This window comes from Bidens hawaiensis, unplaced genomic scaffold, assembly GCF_021521415.1.
Source record: "Bidens hawaiensis isolate Kalapana, Puna unplaced genomic scaffold, B.hawaiensis_p1.1 tig00040207_1, whole genome shotgun sequence".
NCBI lineage: Eukaryota > Viridiplantae > Streptophyta > Magnoliopsida > Asterales > Asteraceae > Bidens > Bidens hawaiensis.
In genome coordinates this window covers 27297-49950 of record NW_027497104.1, presented here as the reverse complement: position 1 = coordinate 49950, position 22654 = coordinate 27297, and the positions used below count along the sequence as shown (strand labels likewise).

At 42.0% G+C, this 22654-nt stretch overlaps 2 protein-coding genes across 2 annotated transcripts in view; one reads left to right on the top strand and one right to left on the bottom strand.

Annotated features, from left to right (window-relative positions):
* The first annotated feature begins 298 nt into the window (after positions 1 to 298).
* LOC143591957 (uncharacterized) lies at positions 299 to 5821 on the top strand. The gene is made up of 3 exons (XM_077072000.1): positions 299 to 604; positions 3026 to 4551; positions 5601 to 5821. The coding sequence occupies exons 1-3, from the start codon at positions 299 to 301 to the stop codon at positions 5788 to 5790; spliced, it is 2022 nt and encodes a 673-aa protein (XP_076928115.1). The 3' UTR covers positions 5791 to 5821.
* Positions 5822 to 7051: 1230 nt separating this feature from the next.
* LOC143591962 (cellulose synthase-like protein H1) overlaps positions 7052 to 22654 on the bottom strand; it is a 32830-nt gene continuing 17227 nt past the window's right edge. The window contains exons 3-8 of the mRNA XM_077072002.1: positions 22420 to 22545; positions 9434 to 9550; positions 8958 to 9167; positions 8765 to 8876; positions 8494 to 8687; positions 7052 to 7954 (exon numbers count right to left, since the gene is read on the bottom strand). Of these exons, the coding sequence (XP_076928117.1) occupies positions 7052 to 7954; positions 8494 to 8687; positions 8765 to 8876; positions 8958 to 9167; positions 9434 to 9550; positions 22420 to 22545 (1662 nt within the window). The remainder of the gene's footprint in view (positions 7955 to 8493; positions 8688 to 8764; positions 8877 to 8957; positions 9168 to 9433; positions 9551 to 22419; positions 22546 to 22654) is intronic.

Genomic DNA, 22654 nt, shown 5'->3' with positions numbered 1-22654 from the left:
GGGAAACATCTATTTAACCCCCAGATTATCCGTAATCTGCCCGGGGTCGATTAGTGTTTCTTCACGAACCATGACTCGAGTCGAGCTAGGGTCGATTTTGGCTCGATTACAAAAATGATCAAATTCAGCTCAGGATGTTTCAAATCAACTTTTTATATAGCTAGTTATATTTGAGCTTTTTTCAAACGACCCACGAGCCCGAACTTCGAGCCCCGGTTTTTAAAACATTTGAGAAGAAGCAATCTTATAACATAAGACCCCTACTAAATAATAACCCACACCACACTGAACGAACCCAATGGACTTCGATACACCATCCGATCTCATAACCAAAACCCAGATCACATTCCGGACCACAGCCGGACTCTCATCATTCAACCTTAACGACACAACTCTGCCTTCGTTCGAACCGTCAATCTCATCCTTAAACCCTTCGCACATCAAATGCAAATTCTGTCAAGCTAAATTATTAAGAGGTTTAGACTCACTGGTTTGTGTTTATTGCGGGCAGTACCAGAAAACGGATCTTAACCCGGATCCGATTTCGTTTAATTCGACTCATGGGTATTCGTGGTTGCTTCAGTCGTTGAGCTTTAATGGATCGGTAAGGCTTATTATTATTATTATTATTATTAGTTTTGAAATTTAGTGGATTGTTGTGATTAAAGGTGAGGTTTTGGGCTAAAACCCAACCCGAAACCACATTTCTTGGTTAACGGTTTTCGGGTTCGACTAGGGGTGCAAACAAGTCGGGCTTGTTTCGATATCTATTTCTAAAGCTCGAACCCAACTCGTGAGTAGTTTTTTAAGCTGGTTTACTATTTCTTATTTAATTTTTATATGTTTGAAATGATACATATACAGGGGATGGTTCAGGAGAGGAGAGAAATGAGATTACTGTGAGAAATGAATATGGGCCGCTAGTTTTATTTTATGTTTTAAATGCTTAAAAATAAATAAGGAAAATATTAATGCATGCTCTCTCTCTTCAATTAATATAATTAATAAATATAATAGTTATCTCTTCAATTAATATAACTAATCAAATTATTATAATTGAAAAATAATAAGAATTCATTTACTTTTATAACTTATTTTTGCTCTCTTGATTTTTTATCCTACACAAGTACAATTTATTCATACATTAAAATTTCTTTCTATCTAAAACCAATTTCTTCCAATTTAATATATTAATATCCATCAACACGCAATTACATTGTGATGAACAGTACGAAAAACTATCTTACACGTGTTTGCATTAAATATCAACAAAAAAAGTACACAACCTACACAAAAACATATAACCTACACTTGTTCTAATAATAAGAAAACATATAACCTACACTCGAAAAACATATAACCAACACACAAAATTTAGCATCAATAAACTACGCACGCACACGAAAATGTATAACCTACACAGGAAAAACATATAACCTACACTCGAAAATTTTATCCTACACAAATACAATTTATTCATATATTAAAATTTTTTCTGTCCAAAACCAATTTCTTCCAACTCAATATATTAATTTCAATCAACACGTAGGTACATTGTGATGAATAATACAAAAAACTATCTTACATATGTCAGCATTAAATGTCAATAAAAAATATACAACCTAAACAAAAACATATAACATACACTTGTTTTAATAATAAGAAAACATATTACCTACACATGTATAGGATATGTGTATCCATAATTAGAGAGTGATTTATTATGGTTATATTAGTTGTATTAATTGAAGGGAGAGAATGCATTTATTGTTGCATTTATATTTTTTTTATTAAACATTTAAAACCTAAAATAAAACTAGTGGCCCATATTCATTTCTCACAGTAATTTCATTTCTCTCCTGAACTTAAACATATATATATATATATATATTTGTTTATTTCTTTTTCAATTATAATTTTATATATGATATTCGTGATTAGTTTTTCAAGCTCGTTTACTATTTCTTATTTAATTTTTACATATTTGAAATTATTTATATATATATCTATTTTTTTCTTTTTCAATTATAATTTTATATATAATATTTGTGAGTAGTTTTTCAACCCCGTTTACTATTTCTTATTTAATTTTTACATATTTGAAATTATATATATATATATATATATTTATATATATATATATTTATCTTTTTTCTTTTTCAATTATAATTTTATATATAATATTTAGTTATTTTTTTCATAATTTAAATGGATTAATTAATAATAATTAAATTTATATAAATATATATTATAAAAGGCTCGAGCTCTTGCTTGATAACTAAAGGACCTTTATTTGAGACTTGGGCTCGATAAGGCTTGGCTCGTTTCAAGCTCTTTATTGATCCAATCTTGAGTAGCTCGTGAGCGGCTCGGCTCGGCTCGTTTCGAGCTTTTTTGTTGATACGATCTTGAGTAGCTTGGGAGCCTAAACTCGGCTCGAACTCATGTGCAGTACCTTAAACGAACCTAAGCGCGATTCAAGCTGACATGAAGTACCTTAAATGAGCCTAGCTCGAGCTAACGTGTAGTAACTTAAAACGAGCCTCAACTCGCTTGAGCTTATATGCAGTACTTTAAACAAGCCAAAGCTTGGCTTGAGCTTATATGCAGTACCTTAAATGAGCCTAGCTCGAGCTGACGTGCAGTACTTTAAGCAAGCCAAGGCTCGAGCTTGGATGTAAAGCGTGAAATTAATACATGGAAGTCAAAATGAGTTAAAACGTAAAAATAATTGAACTTTATTTTTATCGATCTTTCCATACAAGGCTCAAGTTCAGGCTTGATAACTAATCGAACTTTATTTGAGACTCAGGCTCATTAAGGCTAGGCTCGTTTTGAGCTTTTTATCAATCGAATCACTAAGTAGCTCGTGAGAGGCTTGGCTCGATTGAACCCCTAGTCTTCATTTTCAAATGCTGCAATTTAAGATGATAGTTTTGATGATAATAAGGTGTTGTTTTGATGACCATTTTGTTCCTGTGTTTTTCCATTATTTCCCCTCACATACAGTTTAATTTGCTTTTAGGAAAGAATCGGGTCATTAGCCGAAGGAAGTGGAATAAATGATTTGCAGAGTCCTGCGGAAGACGAGTTAACTTTATCCGAACTTCTAAATTTGAAAATCTCATTGGAGAATATACCTGTAAAACTTGAAAAGAATATCAATATCAAAACCTCTGAAGATAACAGTCCTTTAAACGTCGATACGACAGATTTTGACAACTTTTTTACAAAGTCAAAGAGTGTGAATGTGTCGGATGTACATGAAGAGCAACCAGTTGCCAGAAAATCGGATCAAAATAAGACTTTTGAGGATCAGAGTTCTTTAAATCTCGATACAACTGATTTTGACAACTATTTTACAAAGTCAAAGAGTGCAAACGCGTCGGATGTACACAAAGAACAGCCCGTTTCCAGCAAAGCAGATCAAAATAAGATCTTTGAGGGTCAAGAAAGTTTTACATCAGATTGGAATGCAGAGTTTCAATTTGCAGATAACAAATCGGAACATGAAAAGCCTGTATCAGTTGACCCGTTCGACGGTGCTGAAGCTGACCTTGATAACTTCTTTACTAAGTCAAAGAACGCAAATCTGTCGGATGTACACGAAGAACAGCCCGTTGTCAGTAAATCAGATCAAAATAAGATCTTTGAAAATCAAGAAAATTTTACAGATGATTGGAACGCAGAGTTCCAATTTGCAGATAACAAATCGGAACGTGAAAAGCCGGTATCAGTTGACCCGTTTAAAGGTGCTGAAACTGACCTTGACAACTTCTTTACAAAGTCAAAGAATGCAAATCTGTCAGATGCACACGAAGAACAGCCCATTGCCAGCAAATCACACCAAAATAAGATCATCGAGGATCAAGAAAATTTTACAGATGATTGGAATGCAGAGTTTCAATTTGCAGACACCAAATTGGAAAACGTGAAGCCCGTATCAGTTGACCCGTTTGAAAGTACTAATGCTGACCTGTCGGCCCACATGGATGCGGCTTTCGGACCGACAGCAACCCGTGATTTCAAAAATCCCGATAATGCTTCCGACCTGTTTCAAGATGATCTCTTTGCCAACATAAATGAAGCATCTTTACAAGACGATCCAAATAATTCAACAACGGATTGGTTTGAAGATACCAACTGGCAAAAAAGTAGTACCAACGACACGGATACCATTAAAGATGATAACTTGTTTGACATTAAGCCGAATGTAAACGACTCAGTTCCGCCTGAAAAGTCAAATCTTGATAATTCAAACTGGTTTCAAAATAGTCAGTTGGCGATTGGCGGTTCTCGTGCCACTACCGATATTATGGCCAACAAAGACAACGGTGATGATGACGGTTTTGGTGATTGGAGTGCTTTCACAAGCTCAACTGCTAATCAAGATTCTGTTCAAGATTCTATCCAAGATTCTGTCCAATATTCTTGGAAAGGAAGCGGTATTAGTGAAAAGATGCCGGACTTAAATTTGTTTCAATCGGCGGTTGATTCACAGGAAGTTGATTTTGGCAACTTCTTGCAGTCAGAAGTGTCTACAGGAAGCAGGTAAAACATAATTTTAGGTTCTTGAAGAATAAAATAACAAAAAAACAGTTTTGTTTTTTTTTTTTGTATTCTTTAAAGTTCTGAATCATATAGAAGGGATCGTGAGAAACTAAAAAGATAAGAGAAAACTGAGAAAACTATTACTGACTAATCAATTTTTTATTTTTTATTATAAGGTTAGAAATGTCAAAAAGATTAAAAAAAAGTAAAAAATGAATACGCAGCTAATATAAGAATTCTAAGCAGTTAATGCGGAAAAATATCGGATATCGGTTGAGGACCGATATTTGAGATATCGGTTATCGCGGTGAGATATCGGTAATTTTAATATCATGTAATATATATATATATATATATATATATATAGCACTTTGACACTAACAATTCAGTATACTCTCCTACTATTAGCAAGTTATCCTTTTACAACTTGCAAAACACTAACAATTGTAGCAAGTAGGAATTGATTAAGACTCAAAACACCAGCATTAACTTCTAAAAGTTGAAAATTAAGACATAAAACCCTGATATCGGGAATATCGGAATATATCGGTGAAAAATCGGTCAATATCGCCGATATTATTCCTTTATAAAAAATATCGCCGATATTATTGGTACCGATATTTCACATGAAGACAGCACGGACATACCACCGAGATTGACTGCATAATATAAGATACATATATCCACCTCGCATGAGATACATACAGGTATTTTTGTATGAGATACATGTAGGTATTTTCGTGAGTTATGTATTTGCAACTTTGTGAGCTACATATGATACATGTAGGTATTTACGCGAGCTACATATTTGTAACTTTGTGAGCTGCATATATTTTTATATATATGGTTTGTTTGTTTGTTTGTTTTTTTAACCTTAAATTAAAAGAAATGAAATCTTAAAAAAACAAACTGATTGGTTGGTAGTAGTTTTTTCGGTTTTTCCTGTAACTTTGTGGTTTTCTCATAAAAAGTTTAAAACTTTACATGATTTTTTAATAAACAAAACAGCAATTCATTATTATCTTTACATGTTTCTTTTACATGTCCAGGAATGCTAATACCGAGGCTGGAAATACCGGGGAGGGTTCAAAGAATGATGAAAATACCCTTAATGCAACCACAGGTCCGAAAGATGATGTACAAACGCTGATATCACAGATGCATGACCTGTCATTTATGCTTAAAGACGAGCTTTCAGTTCCCTCAAAGTCCGATGATATTGGCACGTTTCATAGTTAAAAGACCAAGGCGAGACGTGTGTGTACATTTGAACTCGTTTGGTTTTTGAGTTCGGTTACTTTAATGACATTGTTAATCTTGTTGTACCACTTGTGTGCTTTTGAGTTGGATTATTAAGAGAATATATTGTATATGCTTACATATCTGCTTTATCTATAATCCACAAATGTGTTTATGTAACTGTGGCGAATCTAGAAGAAAATTCAGGGCTAACCTATATATATATTTTTTTAACCGCACATTCATACAGGATTGTTTGAGAATTCAAAACCCTCGAGGTCCTGTATGAGTGTAACAGTGAGCCCTATTTTTTTATTTTCCAAATTTTAAATTGGGTTTAACGTCTAACGAATCTAGTTGTTTATAACGTCATGTTTTACCCAACTCGTTTTGAATAGAATTTATGTCGAAACGTAGACTGGATTGTTGTGAATAAAATTTATATCGATACGTGGATAAAAGTAAGCACGTCGTAACAGAAGCTGATTGGTTTGGGCTACCCAATGTTGTCTTCCATCACGGGCGTATGAGATCGCCTTTTGCTATTGTATTACACTAGGTAACCGGTCTTTATTCATTACCTTGGGTGATTCATTAGTCGTTTAAAAAAATAAAAAAAAATAAAGCAAATAAGATCAACTAAATTAACTATACCAAGTTACCGATAAATGTATAAATACATAACAAGTAGAAATCCAAATTTTTTTCTTTTTCCTTTCTTTTTCTTTTTTTGAATAGAAGAAATCCAAATTCAAGATGAAACTTTCAGAGTTCACGGTTATATTTTAAAATATATATTATATTTTAATTTAATAAAAAATCAAATGAAATGACATGAAAAAAGCTTTTCATTTTTTCACTTTTCTTTTTACCTCGATAATTCAAAAACAAAACCCATTTTCTACCTTTTCTGCAACTACATATCGTCGGAAAAAAAATTTCTGATGAGATGTTTTACTTTTGCTATTTATATAATGTTTGCTTAGGGGTAACCTAATCTTCACTCAGGGGTTCCGATATATCAAACTTTTAAAAACAAATAAAATTTTGCACTATGCAACGAAAGTTTAGGGGTAACCCAGGTTACCCATGGATATAAGGTATATCCGCCCCTGCACCGTGTTTCTCTATCTTGGGACGAAATGTTACATTAGTTTTGATCCAAAATAAGTTCTTCAATGAATCGAAAACGTTCAATATTCAAATTATACGACATGCATAAATCACAAATAAGTACATCTACAACAATTGAGATGATCTTCTACATAACTAACTGTACAAACAACAAAGCCAGAGCTACCGATTTCCAAATCGTGGACAACGGAATCCCAAATTTTCCTTTACCGAACAACCCTTTCAAGAGATCCCAAAAGCAAAGTACCAACCAAAAGCTACAAAACATTTCTCCGAACCCGAATTCTATTACCTTCATCCAGTTTTCGCTATAGTCAACCTTAAACAATCTTAACATGCCGTTGATCAATGCTGTCAAGTTGACCAGTAGAATGACAACACCTGGCACTATCATGGTTGACTTGTCAAAAGTAAACCTACCATCATCATTTTCATTATCACCATCATTTGATTTGTGTTCCTTTTGTGTTACTTCAAAAACCGTGTCTGATAGACCGATGAGCTTTAGCATAACACTTAAAAATCCGAATAACCATGATGTCATACTATTTACTCTCCCCATTCTCTGTAAATTCCACCATGTACGAAGTGATGCACCTACACGTTTACACTCCCAAAGAACATAAAGATTGTAAATGACGAAAATACCCATGAGGATGAGAAAAGCTTGTTCGTCGATCTTGGGCAAGAAATGTGAGCCTGTGATGATAGAATACGCAGGAAGAGATGCATAACATAGCTCAAAAACTGAGAGGACTGGCCATGAACACAAAAGAAAATACGCAATGGCTTGTCGAAACCAAAGGTTTCCATGTATAGTAAGAAGTATCGGGTTTTTATCGGTGAATAAGACTTCAAAAAGGCCTCTGGTCCATCTTTTTTGTTGCGTCAATGAAGATGGAAATGTTGTAGCTGTACAACCAAGAAACGCAAGCGGGTCAGGTGAGGATATAGCGGATATCCATCCTCTCCCATGGATACCGAGTCCAGTTAGAAGATCTTCGGTTGCAGATCCGTAAAGCCAACCAACCTGAGAATATATTCCAGATTCTATTAGAGAAATGTATTAAATTTTACTATGCTAAAAACATATTTACTATATTATGAATGTTTAGCAAATTTTGATCATTCAAGGAATATACAAAGGTAAGTACATTATGCGATTCTCATGCTTAGATACCAATAACATTTTGTGAATCGCGAGAACTTCATAATGCATTTGTACCTAAAGCTTTGAATGTGATGTAACCACCTTTGTTTCTAATATTATGCACTACAGGTACATACATTATGTGGTTCTCCTGCTTCTCAACATATTGTTGGTTATAAAATAAATGACGTCTTATACTGGACAGAGAAAAGGTGTTTTTTGGGGGGGGGGTGTAATTTTTCTATGCATAACCTATACATGTTTAGCTGAACAACTAAAATTGAAATAAAAATGTATCAACAAATTTGTTTAAATGATATTTATGTACATAACATATACGTGTATTTAACAAGTATAAGATTTAAACACTATGAACCATTGATAAAAAAATAAACGACAATTTGGTCTTAATCGATCACCTGTGTACCCCAGGAGGTGCCATACTCATAGCTACTGCTTGCAACATGGATTGCAGCCTCAATGAAATTAGAGGGACTGCTTCGACGACTCTCGATCTTTGAACTTGATTCGGATAATATCCAAGCAGCTGATTCTCTTAAGTCAATTGATTTTCCGAAGATTTTATGTAGATATTCATTACTGATGATATTATCTATTAACAAAAGAAACACATGAAGAGTTAAAACAAGGTTTAGACATGTATTTACAATCCAACATGTATTTACATACCGGATTTTATTCTATCGTTCGGAGATGAACCATAAATAACCTTTCGTCGGTGAAAACAATTTGTTCCTGCGTAGAGTGTCCCTTGAATCGATGACATTCCATTTAAAAGATACTGATTTTAACATGAAATTAAGAAAAATAAATTTAGTTAGCTCTGATGATTTTATAAGACAACAAAAGCGAATATAAGCACAAAAAGATTAGCGAATTGATTCCCCAACGGGTCGTCCTTCAATCCATCGTAAAATGCTTGAGGAAACTGGAAAAAAGCACAGTTTTCTTCATCCTTGATACCAAATACCATACACATTGCATGAAGAAAAACTTGTGGATTATTCGCATACATATCGCAATCTAGATTTAGCATTAGAGGTGCATTTGTCATTACTCTAGAGACTCTAGTCTGCTCATCATTTAATAAAGGTTAAAAAACTCCACACACATTAATAAATAACGCACTTATATATTTTAAGGGGTGAGATCCGATACAAGTTAAATTCAAGTAGAGTAATCACACTAGTTCAAAAAATGTAAAGTTATAATAAATTTTCTAGCAATAGCATAATTACTCTAGTTATTTATGCGCTTAACATGTTAAATCTGTTTGTATTTGATTCTAACACTATATTTGAAAGCAGGGGCGGTGAAACAAAAATAAAGGCGACTAACCAAAACGTTCATAGCTCCGGCTTTGTAATGATGATGATGCTTGGGGCTCTTCTCTCTTGAGATGTATATTACATGAGGCAGATCGGTTGAAGTACGCTCTTTGTTCTCCGATATAACCTACAAAGTTAATGGAACATAAATCCTAGTTTGCCACTATGAGGACCACATTCCAAACTATGAAAAATGCCTTGGTCTTGAGTTCAAATTTGTTGCATAATCTTGGAGCTTAAATAACACTTTAAATTTATTTTTTTCGTAATTTAGTAAGTATTTTCAGATTCAAAGAACTATTCCAATACTGAATGCCGTTACTCGTTACCCCTCCCCCCTCTTTCTCCATGAAGAAACACTAAGTGACCCGGGGCAGATTATAGATAATCATGGGGTTAAGTAATGTTTCCCACGAGGATGAGGTTCAGCAGAGAAGATTGTTCTTCAGATGACCTGCAAAACAGACACCGTAAGCTCGTCACTGAGAAGGGGGGTTCCTCCTTGTGACCACCCTCCGGCGTGAGAATCAGACTAGATTGCTCTGAATATAAGTGTATATTAAGAGATTGCTAGATAAGATGAGATATCAGATGATGTCCTTACCATTCCCAGGTGCTGGAGTATTTATAGCCGAAGGTAGGTTTTCTAGAAGGTACAGCCAGCTGAATAGTATTCCTGTTCTACCAACAGTGGACTACGCACAGGCCATGCTGGTTGGTGGATAGGCTACGGCCGACAGTAACAAGGTCGGCTGTACACTGTTCCTGTACTGCCGGCTATGCACTGTTCCACCAACTGTAGGCTGCGCACGTCCTATAATAAGGGTTGGTGAGTAGGCAGCGGCTAATAGTGAAACAGTACTAGAGGGGGCTCCTCCTCGTACTGTTGTCGGTGAGCTGTCACCCGTGATTGGTTCATGGGCTGTTCTGGTCAGATCGTCTGTTCTGCCCATACCTTAGTAGGTATAGTACAAAAGATCTTCCAGAAGCATATGGACTGGCTCATTTAGGCGGGAGTATTCCCGCCTTGCTCATTCCTTCATGTGACTACTGAAGTAGCTAGTGCCTTGTGCGTGTAACCTTGCTGTTAGTGTGGGTAGCCTTCCCTGATGGCTTGTATCCGCAACTGCGGGAACAGGCGGGGTACTTCACCATTGGGAGGCTTTCCCTGCGGGTACAGCTAGCGTACTGCGGGTAAGGTTTTCTCTGAGCATGGTGGGTCCTGCGGGAGCAGTTGGTTGTTGCGCAGACGTCCCTGTTCAAGGTGAGTCTTGCGGGTCCAACTGGGCTCTGCTGGGACCTACCTCTTCAAGTCCCCCAGTCCAATGTTCTTCTCATGAATTATTAATAAGTGAGGTGAACTTTTGGACTAGCAAGGGGTTTTGAAAAGGGGTTTTTAGTTTTTAGGTTTTCCGTGGGGATTCTTCCCGCGGTTTTCCTGATGTCACGCAGAAATTCCCGACTTTTCTGCTTGATCTTTGGGTATGAAGCGGGTAGGTTTGTAACCTCCTCGCAAGTCAGGAGCGTTGAGTCCCACTTGTGTGGATTCTCCATGGGGTTTTGGTAGTTTTCAACATATTGATCAATTATGCTAAAACCACCAATTCCACCTTGGAGTTTCAAACAATATAGTTCTCGACGTTCCCGTCATGCGGGGATGTTATTCCCGTTTTCGCAAGCATGGCCCAGAAGATCCTTCTTGGTTTGAATTCCCTGCAGAGTGCTAAGTATGTGAAGGGTTTTGCCTTGACACTGTACCCGCACTCGTCTTACGGTTACTTTACTTCCAAGGTATTCCTGGCGTCAATTCCCTGCGGGTGCTAAGTATGTGAAGGGTTTTGCCTTGACACTGTACCCGCACTCGTCTTACGGTTACTTTACTTCCAAGGTATTCCTGGCGTCAATTCCCTGCGGGTGCTAAGTATGTGAAGGGTTTTGCCTTGACATTGTACCCGCACCCGTCTTATGGTTACTTGGTTGCCAAGGTAAGGGGTATTTTCCCGCTTACTTTTGAATCTTTTTGAATTTTTCTGAAATTCGAAGAGTTGGTGAAAGGATAAGAACAGTCCAAACCTCTGAAACGTCGTGCGACGGTTTCTTATGACTGTGTCAGGACGTGCAGGAAGTTATGGTGACGTGACAGTACATGGTCATTCCAGACGCTTTTTCAGGCGCGTGGGCACGATTTTTCGGGCGCGTAGCCGCGAAATTAATGGTATGCGTCCTTTCAACAGCTGTTGCCAGCTTGCTTTTCGCCACGTGTCATAGTTTCATTGCACCTTCGATTTCTCTCTCTTCCGCATTAAATTCATCGCATTAATTGCGATTAGTATATAAAGGGGGAGAGGGCTCTTTGTAATCCACACTTTCACTCTTCTCTTCATCTTCAAAACGATTTCCGGCGAATACTCATCTTTTCAGTCGAGCATTCCCTTGAAATCGTTTTCTTCTTTCATCTGCAAGATGTCTTCACGTGATCTCGAATCTACAGCCGATGACAAGAGTACTGCTGGCGAGTGCCAGTGTTCTCTGCCTGTCGATCTGTATCAATACATCGTCAGGAAGTTCATGCTCGAGTCTCTCGAGCCTGAGTTTCCTGAACCCCATCAGACGGTGTATGATGCCCCCAGAGGCAAGATCGGGGTATATGCTGCATTCTTTGTCTATGGGAATCTTAGGTTCCCATTGACAAAGTTTGTTTACCGTGTCCTTGAGAGGCACGGTGTACACTTGACCGAGGTGCACCCGATGGCGATCGCGAAGATTCGCCACTTCGAGTGGGTGTGCCGGATTCTGGGCATTGAGCCCTATGTGGACCGCCTGATGACCTTCTACTCTTGGAGGTGCATCCAGGGGTGGTATACGTTGATAACCCGGATCAAGGGTTTGAAGATTAGAGCAACCGAGCGCAGTCTTCGCTCATGGAAGCGGGAGTTCTTCTACATCTCCGCTCGCGCCATCCCCCTTGCCATGAAGTTCAAGAATGGGCAAGCACTTCCCAGCCTTCACGCCTCCAACTACGAGGAGGCGGAATGGTTTTCGAAGATATCCCGAGTCCAATCTCCGGTTTACCAGTTTGCGGAGTCCGGGATGGTGATGCTCGGGATGAGCCGGGTGTGGAAGGATGCGGATGCGCGAAAGATCCCGATCGTCCTCGAATACGGTTTGAACTCTGTTCCTTACGGTATGATCTGTTTCTTTTTGTTGATTTAGAATTTCTTCTAACTTCTTTCCTGTTTATTTCAGAGGGGAACGACTTGCAGTCGCTCCTGTACCCGCGGGAGGCTGACGGTCCCGCTCGGATGGGTACTCGCGCTCTAGACGAGAACGAGTTGCTCATCCTAGAACAAACGGCGGATCGGTTCGTGGAGGTCTACCCGCTAGGCCACGAGATCCTGAGCGCCAGGCGGCCAGGTAAGGCGCTATTCAACCCTCGACCCCTCAATGTTGAAACCTCTGCTGGAATTCCTCTAATCGTATGTTCTGATGAGGAATCCGCAGATGGTCCTCCGTTGGTGCGGAAGAAGAAGGCTGCCGGCGGGAAGGGGAAGGAGAAGGTGGCCTCCACTGCCGATCCGGTGCCTCGGTCTGATTCGGAGACCGAGAGCGAAGAGGTGGCGGGGAATCCCGGTGGTGATAAGACCACCGCCCTGGAGGCTGCGACGATTGTCACCTCCGGAGAGCCCAGGATGACAACGGTGACCGGCGTGAAGAGGCCGGCTCCATCGGGTTCATCCCCGCTCGTCCGCACTTTCAGGCTCAAGAAAACCCGTAAGTACAAACTTCCTTTATCTTTAACTTCATAGTTTTCCATCATTAATACTTATCTTCTTTGTGCAGGCGTGGATGTTGAAGCATTCCAGGGTGGAGCGGGGAGGAGTACCCCTCCGCCCGTGACGGTAGGCTTGGTCAGCCTACCTGAGGCGACGACCCAGGCGGCTGCGCCTGCTTCCACTGGTTCAGTTGCTCATTCCATTGAGCCAACTGTTCCAGTTGTGACGACATCACCGCCGGCTGTCAGTGCCATCTTTACCGCATCTTTCACTGAGCCGGCGGTTACCTTTGCTGCGGACTCCGCAGCGGCGACCGCGGCGGACTTCACCATGCCTCCTCCGTCATCGGCCTCGACGGCCGATCCTTCAGGTATGCATGGGGCTTCTCGCCAACCTCTGCCTCCTTCCCATCTACCTGACCTCTTGGACGGATTTCCCTTGGGTTCAGGTGACGGGTTTGGCGGCTATCGGCCTGTTATTGACCCTACAGGTGCGTAGGGTTCTCTTGGCCTATTATATATATATATATTTTTTTTTTATATATCATCTTTTCCTAACTGCTTTTTGTTTTTTGCAGTGTCGGATTCCAATGAAGTGTATGTTCCACGATGGAACATCCGCCGAGGAACAACCCTTCGCACCCCTGTGGAATGCGTGGATTGGGCTCGTCACGCAGCTCCCAGTGGTGCGTTGGGGGAAGCCATGGCTAGCTACCAGGAGGGTAGGCTAACCAATGAGCTTCGGGTTCTCCTGGCCCGGATGCAGCCGCGCGTCGAGCTGCTTTGTCGTGAAAACGACAAGTTAAAAGCAGCTCGCATTCAAGAAGTGGCTCAGGCGCGGGCTGTCCGGGAGGAGAATAGGAGGCTTTCCGCCGCGGCTGCAGAGAAGGAGAAGGCGTTCAAGGCCCTTGAAGTTGAGATTCAGGCCCGTCTCGAGGCCCGTTCCAAGGCTGCCCAAGCTGTTAACGAACAGCTTCGGCTGGCTAAGGAAACTGCTAGGAACGCAACTGAAAGGGCCACCAAGGCTGAAGCTGTTGCTGAGCCTCTACGCCTCGAGAATGAGGAACTTAAAGCTAAATTAGAGGCGCTTCAACAGGCTCATGATGCCTTGGCGATGGAGGACGCGAAGAAGCTCCAAGAGATCCTGGACCAGAGGGGCGTGCTTGACCACACTGAGCGGAAGCTAAAGGGCGTCGAAGAGGCTGCTGCAAAGGAAGTGTTGCTTGCCAACCTTAATAAAAGTGAAGCCGAACGCGCCTGTACCCAAGCTCAAGCCGCCCTCCAAGAAGCTCTGGTTGCCAAGGAATGGCTTCTTCGAGAAGCGTTGTCTCAGGTAAGCTTTTCATGTCATTACGCTTTTCTTTGTAAATAGAAAAGGTTCTGATACTTGTATTTTTTCTTTGTAGGTTGTGCATCGGGTCTTCTCAGAGACGTCTTATGACGATGCTATGAGCGCAGCCCTCAACGCTTCTTATGAGGATGGGGAAAAGGCCGGCTTCCTGCTTGGTCTAGGGTTCGTTGAGAAAGGCATCCCGCCTTCCAACTTCCCTTTGTATGATGTGGATACTGAAGCTGTTTATGACCAAGCAGTGAACCAGTATGCCGCCTTCCCGCATCCGGTGGTGGAGAAGGTAAACGAAGTCGCTGCTGCTGATGATGGGCTAGCTATCCTTAAAGCTTTCATTGAACCACCACGCTCTACTGATGGAGCGGGTCCAAGTGGAAGTGGTCCTGAAACTTGATTCTGAAGATCCCTTTCCACCATTAGCGTAGATTTTTGCTTTTGTATAGCTATCTTTGTAATATTTGAATTTGATGGAATAAAGATTGTGTTAGTTCTTTGCCTTGTTTATTTTACGCATGCTTTGATCTAACTTAGCAATTTCTTTAGTACTTAGATAAGTTAACTTTTTAACGTGGCAAATTATAAGTTTGTTTCGCTTCCTCTTTCATGATTGTGCGGGTATGACCGTCACTTACACTTAGTAGGATGGCTTAACTTTACTTATATCTGACCTACGTGGAAGTTTTCCTCATCTTTTCCTTTGAAATTTTCTAAGTTTTCCTCAGAATAAGTTAACCTTTGGACGTCGTAGATGATAGGTTGAAGTTTTGCCTCCTTGTTCGTGATTGTGCGGGTAAGACCGTCACTTGCACTTACAAGGATGGCTAAACTTTACTTACATCTGACCTGCGTGTAGGTTTTCCTTAAAACTTGAAATTTTTACCGTGTGTTTATGCGGGTTTTGCCGCCTTCCACACGTAACGACTTACTTCTTCCCCTATTTATGTGGTGAATACCGGCACATCAGTGTGGGAAGTTTATAAGTATAAAGGTAAGGCTATTAACACATTGTGAAAGGAGAATCATTTCCATTAGAAGTGGCTCAAGGCCTTTTCTTTACAAGTTTGGAATTGATCTACATATAACATTTGCGTAATTGAGCTCCATTCCATGTTCTTGGGATGGGAGTGCCATTGAGCCTTTCGAGCCGGTGCGCGCCCTTTCCCAGAACTTCTTTGATAAGGTATGGCCCTTCCCAGACCGGGGCCAGCTTTCCTGGGCGTTCTTGGTTCGAAGCCTCGTTGTTACGCAGTATGTAGTCTCCTACATTGAAGTTGCAGAGTTTTACCCGCGTGTTGTAGTACTTTTGCATTTGTCGCTTGTAGTTCTCTTCACGCACTGCGGCTAAGTCTCTGCGTTCCTCGGTTAGCATAAGATCTAACCGTCTTTCCGCATCATTGTCTTCTGGCTGAATCAAGACCCTTGGTGAGGGTAAACCAATTTCGACCGGGACCATGGCTTCAGTGCCATAAGTGAGGCTGAACGGGGTTTCTCCCGTACTGGCCTTTTTCAGCGTTCTGTTTGCCCAAAGGACGTGCGGAAGCTCGTCCACCCAGCCGGATCTGTGTTCCAAGAGTCTCTTCTTTATGCCTTCAACGATGCTCTTATTTGCTCTTTCCACCTCACCATTACCTTGCGGGTGTGCCACTGAGGTAAAGGTGTGGGTGATTTGAAGTTCTTTCAGCCACTGTTGTAGCTTCTTGTCAGCAAAGTTGGTGCCGTTATCGCTCACCAAATTCTGTGGAAGTCCAAAACGACAAATAATAAATTCCCAAATAAATTTTTTGATATGTTTCGCGGTTGTTTGGGCTAAGGGTTTTGCTTCTATCCACTTGGTGAAGTAGTCGATGGCTACCACTAGGAACTGAACATTTCCTGCTGCTGTAGGAAATGGGCCTGTCACATCGATGGACACTTCTGAAATGGCCATGAAAAGGTGACTGGAACAAGTTCATTCTTCGGGCGGTGCGTGTTGGGTGCGTAAAGCTGGCAAGACCTGCATTTTCTGATGTATGCTAGCGCATCCGTATGCATCCCCGGCCAAAAGTATCCTGCGTTGTTTAGCTTAGCTACAACAGCGCGGGGACCTGCGTGTACTCCACAGATGCCTTCGTGTACTTCCCTTAGGAGGTAGTCAGCATCTTGGTTGTCCACGCATCTTAAAAGTGGGCCAAGAAAGTTACGTCTGTAAAGGATGTCATCGATGAGTTGATAATTCAGTGCTTTACAGCGTAGTTTTCTTGCCTGTGTTTTTGACTCTGGTAGTGTACCTGCCGCAAGGTATTTTATTATTGGTGTCATCCACGTTTCTTTGCCGGTTTAGATGACACAAATTTCCTTGTGCGGGACCGAAGGTGTCTCGAGGAGTTCAATGCGGATGTCCTTTCCTAAGTGGGTGAAGGCTAACGATGCAAGCTTGCTTAACGCATCCGCAGATTTGTTTTCACTTCGCTTGACGTGTATGACTTTGCAGTCGTTGAAATCGCGCATAAGGGATTTTGCTTGTGCGAGGTACAGGGCCATTGTGTCGTTCACGGCCGTGTACGTCCCGTTGATTTGATTGGCTACTAACATGGAATCCACGTGGGCTTCCAAGTGTTTCACTCCCATCTTACGCGCAATTCTCAGCCCAGCCAAGAATGCCTCATACTCGGCTTCGTTATTCGTACTTGGAAAATCCAGTCGAATAGCGTAAGTGTATTCTTGGCCTGCTGGGTTGGTTAGTTTCAGCCCTTCGCCTGAACCCTCGTTACTGGCTACTCCATCAGTGTAGAGTCGCCAGACATCATTGATGTCTTGTGCTGGAGAGGGTTGAGCCTCTTCCTGGCACTCTTTTTCCCGCGATGCAGGCACTTCTGCAATAAAGTCGGCCAAAACCTGGCCTTTTATGGCTGGTCTTGGCTTATACTTTATCGCGTACTCCCCCAACTCAATTGCCCATTTGGCTAGGCGTCCTAATAACTCGGGTTTGCCTAGAACGTTTGCAAGTTTGAAGTTGGAGAGAATGGTGATTGGGTGACCCTGGAAATATCGTCTTAACCTGCGTGAAGCGTGTATAAGTGCTAAGACTAATTTTTCGAGGGTAGAGTACCGGGTTTCTACGTCTGTTAGGATACGACTGACATAATAGATTGGCATCTGGATGCCTTTTCGCTCTACTAGCAGGACTGCCCCGGTTGCTCTATCTGTTGCGGAAAGGTATAGGATTAACTCCTCTCCCGCTTTTGGTGCTGTGAGCGTTGGGAGTTCGATCAAGCGTGAACGAATCTCCTGAAAAGCTGCTTCCGCTTCTGGTGTCCAGCGAAAGTGCGTTTTCTTTAAACAGTTTCTCAACGTTGACACGAAGGGAAACGACTTATCCGCGTGGTTTGCCAAAAAGCGATTAAGTGCCACTAGTCGTCCATTCAGTGTCTGAGCCTGTTTGATGGTAGTAGGTGATTCCATTTTGATAATGGCTTCGACCTTTTCAGGGTTCGCTCTGAAGCCATCTTTAGTGACGATGACCCCCAAGAACTTCCCTTCTTCCATTCCAAAGGCACACTTGCTCGGGTTGAGCTTCATGTTTATCTTCCTGAGCGTGTTGAAAGTTTCTTCGATGTCTTTCAACATCGCTTCTGGGTCAGGGCTTTTGATGACCAAGTCATCCATGTAGACTTCCAAGTTCCTCCCAATTTGGGCATGAAACTGGTTGTCCATCAGGCGTTGGTATGTGGACCCGGCATTCTTAAGTCCGAATGGCATCATTTGGTAACAAAATGTGCCATCGGGCGTCCGAAAACGATTTTGTCCTGATCATCAACGGCCATGTGGATTTGATGGTACCCTTTATACGCGTCCAGGAAGCATTTAAGGCGGAACGGTGCCAACGAATCCACCTTAAGATCAATTTCGGGTAACGGATAACAATCTTTGGGGCATGCTTTGTTCAAGTCCTTGAAATCTATGCATATGCGCCATTGTTTGTTATTCTTCGGTACCATAACGGGATTTGCAACCCATGTTTGATATCTATTAACACGTACGATGCCTGTGTCAAGGAGCTCCTTGACTTGGGTTCTACACGCGTTAGTTTGTTCTGGCCCCATTACTCTGCGCTTTTGTACGATTGGCGTAACAGCCGGATCGCATTTGAGCTTATGCTCTGCCTTACTTCGGGGTACACCAGTCATGTCAGCTGGTGTCCACGCGAAGATGTCAGCGTTTTTCTGTAATAAGCACTTGAGTAAGGTGCGTGTGGGATCAACAACTGTTGGGCCAATGGAAATGGCCTGGTCAGGGTACTTGCCGTTGAAGGCCCATCTTTCTGGTTCGGTGATGGTTGGTTTAGCCATCTTTGGTTTGGGTTTAGATGAGACAGATGCGATGCATACCTGGGGAATGCCGGTGATCATCGCTACACCCTCAGCTGTTGGCCATCCCATCATGCCGTGGACTGAGGATACCACGGCGTTGAATCTTGCCATCCTGTCTCTTCCGAAGAGAATGTCGTATGTGTGATGTGGCTTCCTCATTACGACAAAATCCACGTCTTATGTGCGTGAGTGATTCCCGTCCGTAAGAGTGACGGGGAAAGATAGGATACCCAGGGGGGTGTTTGTGCTGCCATCGAACCCTTCCATCGAGGCGCAGATCGTTTCCAGGCGTTCCTTGTCTTCGTCATCTAGCTTGTCGAAGAACTGCCTGTACATCACCGTTGACGAGGCGCCGTTGTCAGCAAGAGTGCGAGAAGTGATGTAGTGCCCCAGCTGGCTTTTGATGACGATAGGGCCTTCTTTGCTGGGTCCTCCTGGCACTCGCGGGAAGCGCACCTCAGCTTCCTTCCACGCACATGGTTCTGTCGTTCGCCTTTTTCTTCCTCTGATCTTACCATGAACCATGTTGATGCTGATGTCAACGGGCTTTCGTCCGTTGCCTCGGTACCGGTTGTCGTTCCTTCCTCCCTTCTTGATTGATGCCACCAGGTGTGCCAGTCTTCCATCCTTGACGAATGCTTCAACAATATCCTTCAAGGATGTACACTCTTCCGTACTATGACCTTTTGTCCCGTGGAAGTCACAGGATTTACTCTGATCCGCATTAGGTCGCTGCCGGATCATTGGAGCTTTTGGACATGGTAGCTTTTCAGTGGCAAATATCTCCGTGACGCTTTTTTTGAGTGGCGTCCACCGGTGTTTTTGGCTTGAAGGGTGTGTGTTATTTCTTCCGCCAACAAGAGGGTGAGAGCTGGATAAGGTGTCGAAGTTTACCCTTGACTGCCAAATACCTAGCTTCCTCCTTTTTGTTCTGCCGGGCGATCCGAACATTGTTTTCTCTAGTCCTTTGCGTGTAGAGGTGTGTACTCTGGGGAAGATCCCTTCCCAGTTGCTTCTCCGTCTCGGCAAAGCGCTTGGCCGCCGTCATGATGGCATCCCATGTGGATGGCATGCCGTCCTTACCCGTCAATGTGCGGATAAGCTCTGGGTATTCGGCGCCCTGGATGAAAGCGGCGCGAACAAGATCTTCACTTATGTTGCCCAGACTTAGCTTTTTGGAGTTGAAGCGAGTGATGAAGTCTAGTAAAGATTCATCCTCCTCTCTGACGCAGTTGAGGATCGTCCACTGTTCTTCAGTATATTTCCTTTGTTGGCTGAAGTGTTGGCTGAACTTGTTTTGAAAGTCCGCCCAATCATATATGTGGTGGACCGGTAAACGATCGAACCATGCCCTGGCCGCTCCAACCAGAGTCATCTGGAACATATAACACCACGTGGGTTCCGTCCAGTTACTGACGGTTGCCCCCGCAATGAATCTGTTCAAGTGGTCGTCTGGGTCGGATAGACCATCATAAGTGCCAATGTTGGACATTTGTTTGGCACTTCTCGGGGCGATTGCTTCCGCAATGTCCCTTGCGAACTTTGACTTTCCTGCATTTGTAGCAGTTGGTCTAAAGGTTTTGGAGAAGTCACGCGGGTTTCTCTCCGCATTCGTTGGTTTAAAGGCTTCCCCAAAATTCCTTTTCGGTTGGAAGTCCGTTTCCTTACGCTTCCCTTTCGCCTTATGGCGAGGGTTTGCGTCGGTATCGGATTCTTCCCTCTCATCGTCTGAGTACTCGCACTCACTGTTCATATTGAGATGTTGGCGAGTACTGCCGAATTCGTCAGCCTGTTGAACTGAACGCAAGCGTTCATCCAATTCAGCTTGGAACTCTTTCTGACGTGCTTCGGCCCACGCCTTTACTTGATCTAGTGTTTGGCGAGGGACCCTCGTTCGTTTTTCCAACTGGGCATCAGTGAACCCTAGTGGAATATTGTTTACTGCACTTGCCCCGGCTTGGGTAACCGGGGTAGTGTTCGTAAAATTTGTATAACCGCCGGTGTTCCTAGTTGCTGGGGTTGTGGTCACCGGGGTTTCTTGGTCACTTACTGGCCTTGGGACCGGAGTAATGTTAACCATTTCTTCAGAAATTTTGAAAAAACTAAGAATTAGTTCTAGCTTTTATGCACGGATGGCGCCAATGAAGAAACACTAAGTGACCCGGGGCAGATTATAGATAATCATGGGGTTAAGTAATGTTTCCCACGAGGATGAGGTTCAGCAGAGAAGATTGTTCTTCAGATGACCTGCAAAACAGACACCGTAAGCTCGTCACTGAGAAGGGGGGTTCCTCCTTGTGACCACCCTCCGGCGTGAGAATCAGACTAGATTGCTCTGAATATAAGTGTATATTAAGAGATTGCTAGATAAGATGAGATATCAGATGATGTCCTTACTATTCCCAGGTGCTGGAGTATTTATAGCCGAAGGTAGGTTTTCTAGAAGGTACAGCCGGCTGAATAGTATTCCTGTTCTACCAACAGTGGACTACGCACAGGCCATGCTGGTTGGTGGATAGGCTACGGCCGACAGTAACAAGGTCGGCTGTACACTGTTCCTGTACTGCCGGCTATGCACTGTTCCACCAACTGTAGGCTGCGCACGTCCTATAATAAGGGTTGGTGAGTAGGCAGCGGCTAATAGTGAAACAGTACTAGAGGGGGCTCCTCCTCGTACTGTTGTCGGTGAGCTGTCACCCTGTGATTGGTTCATGGGCTGTTCTGGTCAGATCGTCTGTTCTGCCCATACCTTAGTAGGTATAGTACAAAAGATCTTCCAGAAGCATACAGACTGGCTCATTTAGGCGGGAGTATTCCCGCCTTGCTCATTCTTTCATGTGACTACTGAAGTAGCTAGTGCCTTGTGCGTGTAACCTTGCTGTTAGTGCGGGTAGCCTTCCCTGATGGCTTGTATCCGCAACTGCGGGAACAGGCGGGGTACTTCACCATTGGGAGGCTTTCCCTGCGGGTACAGCTAGCGTACTGCGCGTAAGGTTTTCTCTGAGCATGATGGGTCCTGCGGGAGCAATTTATTTTTTTCGTAATTTAGTAAGTATTTTCAGATTCAAAGAACTATTCCAATACTGAATGCCGTTACTCGTTACCCCTCCCCCTCTTTCTCCAGGGCCCACAAATTATAAAAAAGCAACAAGTTATACGCACGCAATTTTGGTTTGAGATTGCTTGACGATAGAGCTTGTGATTTATAATTATAAAATTAATACGCATAGATGACATGAGAATCAAATGATATAAACAAATTTTTTCTTATGAAAAGGACCATTATTTTATTTAATGCTTTAGTCCCCCAAAAAACTGAGACGACCCTGTAACCAAACTAAGCATTATCAAATGAGGGATCAAGAGACTCAAATGAAAAGTCTCATTATTTTTTCATTAAAGATTTGGGTGTTAACATATTTTCACCAAACTATGATTTATATATTGGATAAAGTTAGAATCAAGAAACTTTTATAGTATCATAATCTCTCTATCTATTTATCTATCAAAGCATCAAAATTTGATACCTTAATGATGGTTGGATGGTCTGATCGGTGGACACCACTAAAAACACCAAAATCTGTATCATGATCACATGGGAATGATCCCTGATCTGCAATATCAATCTTCTTGTAAAGCTCCCCATATTCATTCTAAAATCAGGCACAAACAAAATAATGTGAGGTCACCATGGGACTTCTATATTGTCTCATTTAGATTTAGATACATTATTATTATTATTATTATTATTTATTATTATGT

Excerpts from the sequence above, each read along its gene's own strand:
- LOC143591957 (XM_077072000.1), top strand. The coding sequence starts at position 299 with ATGGACTTCGATACACCATCCGATCTCATAACCAAAACCCAGATCACA. Across the intron at positions 605-3,025 it reads CGTTGAGCTTTAATGGATCG|GAAAGAATCGGGTCATTAGC; the intron begins GTAAGGCTTATT and ends ATTTGCTTTTAG. Across the intron at positions 4,552-5,600 it reads GAAGTGTCTACAGGAAGCAG|GAATGCTAATACCGAGGCTG; the intron begins GTAAAACATAAT and ends TTACATGTCCAG.